General features: G+C 52.2%; 1 protein-coding gene across 1 annotated transcript; it reads right to left on the bottom strand.

The window, feature by feature from the left end:
• Window positions 1–5,455: 5,455 nt before the first annotated feature.
• LOC127327400 (serine/threonine-protein phosphatase 7 long form homolog) lies at window positions 5,456–7,420 on the bottom strand. The gene is made up of 7 exons (XM_051354173.2): window positions 7,278–7,420; window positions 6,930–7,199; window positions 6,630–6,847; window positions 6,245–6,557; window positions 6,065–6,163; window positions 5,904–5,993; window positions 5,456–5,825 (listed from the first exon to the last, which is right to left on the bottom strand). The coding sequence occupies exons 1-7, from the start codon at window positions 7,404–7,406 to the stop codon at window positions 5,457–5,459; spliced, it is 1,488 nt and encodes a 495-aa protein (XP_051210133.2). The 5' UTR covers window positions 7,407–7,420; the 3' UTR covers window position 5,456.
• Window positions 7,421–8,548: the final 1,128 nt, after the last annotated feature.

Raw genomic sequence — 8,548 nt, 5'->3', positions numbered from 1 at the left:
TCGTTGGGATACGGCTTGGAATAGCCGATTGTTCTCTTCTTTGGCAGGATACCGAACTGGTCTCTCAAGATTGCACTGATCTGATCCACGGTATGAGCTGCAGGGGTTGAGCATTCATGACTCGTTCCGGTGGCATATTTAGCTAGCCACGCCTGTTTCTCAACATCTGCTCCAGAACTTCCTCCTGCTCCAGCAATCCCTCCTACTGTAATCTGGTTCGTGTGCGCCCAGTTGTTGCAGTCCGGCACGTATGTGCACACGTATCCATGTGGGATCTCCTTGGGCGGCTCATACAGGAATTGGTAATCGCCAGGATCACCTCCAACCTTGTAGATGACGTATGCCGGTGAACCTTGTTGCTGTGGAGCTGCAAACGTGAATGGTAATTGTGACTTGGTGTGGAGCGGTATTTCCCCCTGGTGAGTCCCCAGGGCAGGTCCTGACGGAGAATACTGATGCTTCATGATCTCCTGAACCACGCGAAGCGCAACACGCTCGAAGGCGTTCACCAGGCTCTCCGAATGGCGATGTAGAGAATGAGCCACCATATAGTTAACTTCCTGGCGCAGGGCTCTAGTGCGTTCCTCCGAAGGGAGAGACAGATCTAGTCCCTCGAGCACGCCTTCGGGTGTGAATCCTTTGAACCTAATGCCATGTGAACGAGTTTTCTCGAAAGAGCCGATGAGATCGGCTTCGAAGACGGCCTTGAGCTCATCATACTTCTTCTTGTGCTCTTCAGGCAGATCTTCGTACTTGACTGGTTCGTCCGACATCGCAGCTGTAGATGTTGACGTGGTTGTTGCAGAGTGTCCCACCGGGCGTGCCAGAATGTGTTGCCTGCCAAAACCCACCGGCGAGCAGCGGCGAGCAACACGAAGAGCCGGGAGGCTGCCAAGACTGCTGGTGGGCCCTGGTCCCTCGACGTCGTCCCGCAAATGCTCTGGCACACGTCCTAACGGTCGTAAGGGCGTGCCACCTGACCTATACCTGGTCAGGGAGGTGTTGGATTGCTTCGATTAGCTTCCTGCATGGTAGACACGTAAACATTAAATACGAGCCCGGTCGGCTCTCAGGTTGCCCTGTGGATCGGCTCGAGGAGCCGATTACCCCATGGTTCACGTTGGATTTACGATGACATGGGGGTCCTGCTTGATCAAAACAAAGCTAAACCAATCTACGACAGTTTAGGGTTTTCACCGCATAACCGGAACATCCTACGCGTAGTTGAGCCTAGCAGATACGAAAGATGATGGAAAACTACTCCTAAAAGAGGCCTAAAAACCAACGTTAAGTCAATTCCCGGAACATCCCTTCTAGGAACGGCAAACCACACCTCACGCACTACCGGATCATCCAACCCCAGCGTAAGGCCTAACCATACGGATATCAAACTAATCCTTGAAGAACAAGGAGCAACTATAACAGATCGGATCTACTAAGTAAAGAACAAGTAAGGTGCTGCCCTTACACTTAAGATAGGTGTAAGGGCAGCTAGATATCGAGGGACGGCATAGCTAAGCAAATGTGTATAAGAAAAACATCCACGCAAGCCCCAAAACACCTACGATAAATAGTGTTACTCGCCATCAACAAGGCTTCAGTACGAGCAACACAAGATAACGAATAAACCTATACTGCCTAGATCGCAAGATGTGATCTAGGCAGCATGATGCTTACCCGGAAGAAACCCTTGAAACAAGGGGTGGCGATGCGCCTAGATTGTGTTTGTTGTGAACGTGATTGTCCTCCTTTCTCAATAACCCTAGATACATATTTATAGTCCGTAGACTTCCTAATTCGGGAATAAACCTAACCGTGTACGGGATAAACTCTATCTCTTAATTCTAACTGCAATTTACTATAATGTACAGATACACGGGCAATTTAGCCCAAATTCTCGTGCAAGGCCGCTTCAGAGACGCTCCACGTGTATATTCTCCAAGCCCATCTCAAGCACGGCCCATCTTCTGATTTGGCCAAAATCTGGTGATAACACATACACACTGACGTCCACGCTGACACTCGCCATCCATCCAGAACACCAACCCAAGGCCCAAGCACATGGCTCCGTTTCACACAACTCGCTTTGCTACGTGTGTATGAGAATGTACTAACAAGAGACCAAGACCTTGACAAGTAGCAGTACCTTCCAGGAATCCCTGGAATACGGCGTGGCATACCTGAAAGCCCTAAGAAATGCATCAGAAAGAAGGTTAGATTAACCTGAAAAAAAGTGATTCTAAAATGGATATGCCACTAAAGCTCGAGCAAATCTCAAAACACTATCGCCTCTAATAGCATCTCCATCGATAACTTCTTCGATATGGTAGCTGACAGTACATGCTGGCTATGTATTTGGGTTGCCGGTGAGAGGTGACGGCTAAAATTATTTTGGTAATTCTCGCACCGGTAATGCTCGACCAACTCATAATAATAGGAAAAAAAGAGAGAAAAGGCACAATTTTTTTTTTGACACTAATAGCCATATGGGAGAAGATACGAAGATCACCGGTAAAGATGGAGAATCCGATTGGAAGACGACCCTGGAATTTGACACGGTTCTTTCGTTTCTGACACGCGGGGTAATGAAGGAGGCTGAGCGCTAAGAGTGGTCAAGCCCGGGCCGCGCGTTCCCACTTACCGCCGTCCATGCCTAGCCCCCGCACAAGAAAGAAACTCGGGGCTGTTTGGTTTATGCCCAGCCAAGCCCAGCCACGCCAAATCAGGGGCACACCAATCTTTTGGTGAAGGATTCGCTCGCCTCGATTTGGCCAGCGCGTGGGCGCAAAAACTGAACTAGCTACCAAAATTTTGGTGTGGCTTTGATTGTTTGGCTTCAATCCAAACGGTGTCCCCGGATACTAGTCAACGCCGAAATTTTGGCATGGCAATCGCCGGCCACAATCCAAACGCACCCTCGATGCCTAGCCCGTCCATCCACGGATACCTCACGCCGCCGCGAGCGAAAAGAACTCGCTTCCCATGCCGTACTTCCTAATCCCGACGTCCCAATTGGACACGCCAAACACCTTCCATGTGGTGTTCTACGAGCATGTGTAACAGGCCCCTCAAACAGCGCTCACCCCGTATAATTCCGGCGAGATAGTGGGTGAGCGCGGTTTGGGTCCTCTAGCAGGTCCTATAAACGGGCCGGCCCGTATCGGCGGAATACGGGGCCCAGAAAAACCACGCCGCCGCCCCCTACAAATACATGGCGAGGGTGCGAGTGGGGTCGAACCCCTCACTCGCAACCCTAGCTCCGCCGTGCGCCACCGCCTCCGCGCTAAGCTCCGGCGAGAAATCTCGCGCTGCTCGCCTCCGCATTCCAACCGCCAGTCGCCATGTTCGCTCGCCGAAGCAGTACTGCGTGTCCCGCGAGCGGATCGAAGCGATTCGCTCACCGGACACCGTCGAGGAGGCGTGGCGGCGCCAATGCAAACGCTCCGCCACCTGGAGTCGGCGTGCGGCATGCAGGTACGCCGGCGTGCTGTATGTGCCGCCGTCGCTCCGTGAGTTCGCCGCGGGCGGGCACTGGTACAACGAAGATCCACCGCTCAAGCCCGATGAGAGGCGCCGACTTCGAGAAGTGGCGCGCCGAGTGGGAGAGAAGCCGCGCTGCGAAGGCGGCATGGGACGCGCGCATCGAAAGCACCAGCGGCGGAGGAAGCGGAGAAGCTCCGCGAGCCGGCGAGGAGGAAGCGGAGGAGGATGACCCCCTCTTCCTGCAGGCGGTGGCCGCATCCGAGAGGGATGCCGCCGAAGCTGCTCGGGCGGAGGTAGAGGAGGAGGTAGAGGAGAAGACGTGATCCATTAGGATCGCGCAATGTATGAGCCGTTGTATGATCCATGATGATGAACTATCGAATAAATTTTCCGGGGTTTTAATTTTTAAAAATACGGGGCAAAATACGTGTCTGCTAGATGGAATGGTTCTTCTATAAGCAATTTTTTGATACGAGGCGAAATACACGCGTTATACGGGGCAGAGAAATAAGGGGTATATGGTCCCAAACTTTTACACTCCTCTTCTCCAACCATATATATATATGCTCACCCGCCACATAAAAGGACTCACCTGCACAAGCACAAGCTAGAGAAGAGAGGACCGACCACATCCAATTCGCGACGACGCAGAGGGAAAGAAAAGAAGATGGAGATGATGGCTGTGAGCAAGCAATGGACGCGGCTGCGCACGCTGGGCCGCGGCGCGTCGGGGGTAGAGGTGTTCCTGGCGGCGGACGACGCGTCCGACGAGCTGTTCGCGGTCAAGTCGGCGTCCGCATCCGGCGCCGCGGCGCTGAGAAGGGAGCAGGCGGTTATGGCCGTCCCGCGCTCCCCTCGCGTCGTCTCCTGCGTTGGCGGACGCGCCGGACGCGACGGATCGTACCAGCTCTTCCTCGAGTTCGCTCCAGGCGGTTCCTTGGCCGAGTGCTGGAAACTGTGGAGGGCAAATGGGTGTCGCCGAAGAGCACCCTGGACGCGGCATTGTGGGAGTCGGACTCCGACAGCGAGGAGGCCGACGATGAGCTGTCCATGTCGCACAACACGGCGGATAGGATCAAGGCATTGGCCTGCCCCGCCTGGGTGCTCCCGGACTGGGACTCAGAGGGGGGCTGGATCGACGTGCTCTCCGCAGCATCAACCGAAACAGAAGAAACAGTTGCCGTGCTGGCCGAGGAGACGACTGATCTGGCAGATGCAATCACGAGTAAAGAACCGAACAGCGCAGAGCCCGGTGTGGGGCGATTTGCACAAAAATAACCCAAAAGTGAAAGAAAAGCACAGACTAACCCTCCGGCGAAACTATTTCACCAATCTAACCCTTTTGTGTGGCGCCCCTTCCACGGGCGCCACACATGCCCATGTGGCTCCCCTCCTGCCGGCGCCACTGACCCAGCCGACGTGGCCCCCTCGCCGCTGAGCTGGTGCGCCCATCCGACGTGGCAGCATGTGTGGCGCCCCTCCCAACGGCGCCACACATGCACTTGGAATTGCCCAAACATACAAATGCTCTGGGACTTAGCCGTTTTGCGAGGCTCGATGTGTGGCGCCGACTCCACGGGCACCACACTAGCATGTGTGGCGCCGATTCCACGGGCGCCACACATAGAGGCTCGCGAAAACGGCTAAGGACTTATCGTCCGGAGCCCCTGGATGTTTTCGACCCAATGTTTGATATAAGTTGGCATGTGTGGCGCCGATGCCACGGGCGCCACACAAGCACTTGTGGCGCCAGTTGGAAGGGCGCCACACATTGACTTTTGTTAAAAACATGAAAAATCCTACCAAACTCCAACAGTTACGAGTACAACATTGGACACAACAAGTAGCAATTTCATGACATACACATATAACACTTCATAGGTCACATTGGAGCACGTAGATTCAAACAACAAGTAGCATTACAGACCATGGTTCGACATGACATCGGGTTCACAACAACACGTGGGCACATCCTAGTAGCGTCCTCGACGTGCCGTCCTCGCGGGCTGCTTCCGGACGGCCATCCTCTTCGTCCGCTGCCGTGGCTGCTCCTGCTGCTGCTCCTGCTGCTCCTGCTGCTCCTCCTCCTCCTCCTCCTCCTCCTCCTCCTCCTCCTCTGAAGAGAACGGCTCGTCGTTCCTCATCTTCGACAAAGCTGATCTCCGCCGCGGCCCCTCATCCTCCTCAGTGACAACCTTCTTTCCTCGGTTGACATAATCTTCCGGAGTGTACCGGTTTGGACCCTTGCCCCTTGGCTTCAACTGGTAAGCTGACCGTGAGGCTTGCTTCGAGGTACGCTTTGGAAGTATGCCTTGACTCAGAATTAGCTCGTCCTCAGGAATCTTCACAAACACGAACACATGAGATTACAAAGTTGAAATTAGTAAGAACATGTTTGACAGCAACAAAATAGTCCATACCTCCCGCTCTTCTGAAGAGGAAGATGTAGCGATTTCGGCTTCCCGGCAACCTAGCAAGCTGGCTAACCGCCGCATCTTTCGTGCAGTGTTCTGCGTCATCCCGTTCATGGTTACAAATCCACCACATCATAGTATCGTACATTCAAAGTTGGTGATCATACCTTAATGAAATACCGCAACGGTCGGACAGGCTTGTCATCTCTCCCGCTCTGCTCCCACATAACCTCGCACTCCTCAGCTGTTTTTTCGATCTCCTTCCGCTGTGACAAATATAGCATACACAATTGAAGCGTTCACATGGCAATGTAGATGATGTACTAGTTAGTGAGAGAATAGAATACCACGAAGTTCAGCTCGGAAGCAATAGAAGTCGATCTCCCTCTGCGAGCAAATCTGTCGTGCTGGCTTTGCCCAACCTCATCGAACTGGATGGGGTCGTCCAAGATCTCCTCAGGATACGCGTGCTTAACTAACTCGATACGCGTGTTCTCATGGAACCACTCGAGGTAGTTGTTGAAAGCGGCGAAGTTGTGAGGCACAATCTGCTCAGGGCCAGCATTCCGTGCCGCTTCCAAACACTGTTGGAACGCTGCGATGTGGCCGCTATGATGGACTGGCCAATTTGTGATCTTCCTCTGCCGCTGCCTATCAAGCCTGCAAGAATCAACAAGTTAGTTTGTACCTCTTCTATCAAGAATCTTCCATCGCATGATTCCAGAAGTTTACCTATGAAGCGCCTTGTCCGTGTCTTGCCACACTGGTGGGCACTCCTGATACAGCCCAAACTGTCTCATCACTCTTTGCGGCTGGTGGTGTTCAACAAGCCACATGCATATGAGTGGGCAGCGCATACGCCAGAACCGCGCCTCCTCCGTGCACTTGTGGTTGAGGTCAGTCATCGACGCGCCAATACGGTAGTAGCTACCATATGGCTCCCATTCCACCTGCAGCATACAAACATCTCAGAATTTAGAACATGCCAGTAGAATCAATGAAAACTAGGATTGCAAAAGAGTGATCGGTTACCTGCTCAGCGGTAAGAGTGTCCAACTCCGCAGTGTACTGCATGTACATGATCTTTGGATCGCCCGACATCTCCGAGACATTGTCCCAAAGGTATGCCCAAGTGGGCTCCCGATCAGGAAAGTGAGGGTAATGAGGCCATGGCCTCTCGTTGAGTACCCTAGGCCGCCCAACTGATAGGCGGTCCCAGCTCCATACGGAAAGTAGGAGCATGCATCCACCAATACCGCCGCTCCCAGTCCTGCTCCCAGTTCTGCGACAAGCTTCGTCCAACTGCGCACGTAAGACATTTGGTTAGTACTCTGTCTAGCACACTACTATAGGAAAATAGTACATAGAGCAAATCATCACCTGCCGGTAGAGGTAGGCAAGTGCCGCTGTTCCCCAACTCCAACGGTTATCCAACACCGTTAGCGCCTTCAGCCAACACCAATGGGCCAGCTTCCCCCCACTGTCAGGAAAGAGAGTCCTCGAAATCATGTACCATAAGTACACGCGGGCGTATGTCCTCCGAGTGTCCTCGTCGGCCTCTTCCGGGCATTCTTCAAAGTTAGTCCTGATCCATTCGAAAGACGCGCCGGCAGGAGCTCTCTTCTTTGGTTCTGTTGGCAGCGGAGGAGCCATGCCAATAAGCACCTGCATCTGCTCGCGCCACCCATCAGAAGCTGTGTTCATACACAGCGGCTCGCCCTGAATAGGTAGTCCAAGGATCATGGAAACATCCTGGAGAGTAGGGGCCATCTCGCCGGCCCTCAAGTGGAAGGTGTGAGTCTCCGGCCTCCACCGGTCGACAAGGGCGGTGAGTGCCGAGGGGTTCATGAGTGGCCCCCCACGGCTTACAAGGGATATGAACGGGAGAAGACCGGTAGGCCGGATGAACTCCGTGTACCTCTCGTCATACGGTATATCCGATGTGCCATGGTAACGAATCTTCAAAGGTTGAAGATCCGTTCCCTTCTCCGTCATATGAACAGCCCGGTGCAACCTGTCGTACTCTTCATCCAGAAGCCACACCATCCTACATGTATGAGCAACACATACAACATATTATGAGCCATTCTATATCAACATATTATGAGCCAAAATATGAGTTATTCCATCACAAATAATAGACATTTCAATACATACATACATAGAATTTGAACACATACATAACCATTTTATATCTACATAGCCAAATCTAGGGTTCATATCCAAATCCACCAACATATCCAAATCTAGGTTCATATCCAAATCAACTAACATATCTAGGGTTCCTACACATACACATTCAACACTTACATATCCATTTCAACACATACATAGCCATTTCAACACATACATGTAAAATTTCATAATATAGTCAAGAACAACATATCAATGGTTCATATCTAAATCCACCAAAATCTTGCACCAACATATCAATGGTACATATCTAGGGTTCCACCAAATCAATGGTTCATATCCAAATCCACCAAAATCTTGCACTAACATATCAATGGTTCATATCTAAATCCACCAACATCAATTTCCATGTCTAGGGTTCATACCCAAATCTACCAAATCCACCAACAATAGTGGACGAATCAGAGAGAATCGAAGGGGAATACCTTGAGGAATGGAGGAGGAAGGACTTGGCCGGC

This window comes from Lolium perenne, chromosome 1, assembly GCF_019359855.2.
Source record: "Lolium perenne isolate Kyuss_39 chromosome 1, Kyuss_2.0, whole genome shotgun sequence".
In the NCBI taxonomy this organism is placed as follows: Eukaryota; Viridiplantae; Streptophyta; class Magnoliopsida; order Poales; family Poaceae; genus Lolium; species Lolium perenne.
Note: the sequence above shows the minus strand (reverse complement) of the source record. Positions and strands in the feature narration are given on the sequence as shown.

Bases quoted from the DNA above. Each gene is read 5' to 3' on its own strand.
- LOC127327400 (XM_051354173.2), bottom strand. From the start codon at position 7,406: ATGATTTCGAGGACTCTCTTTCCTGACAGTGGGGGGAAGCTGGCCCAT. The intron at 5,994-6,064 runs GTATGATCACCA...GGGATGACGCAG, and splicing joins CGTTGCGGTATTTCATTAAG to AACACTGCACGAAAGATGCG. The intron at 5,826-5,903 runs GTATGGACTATT...GTGTTTGTGAAG, and splicing joins CCTCTTCAGAAGAGCGGGAG to ATTCCTGAGGACGAGCTAAT.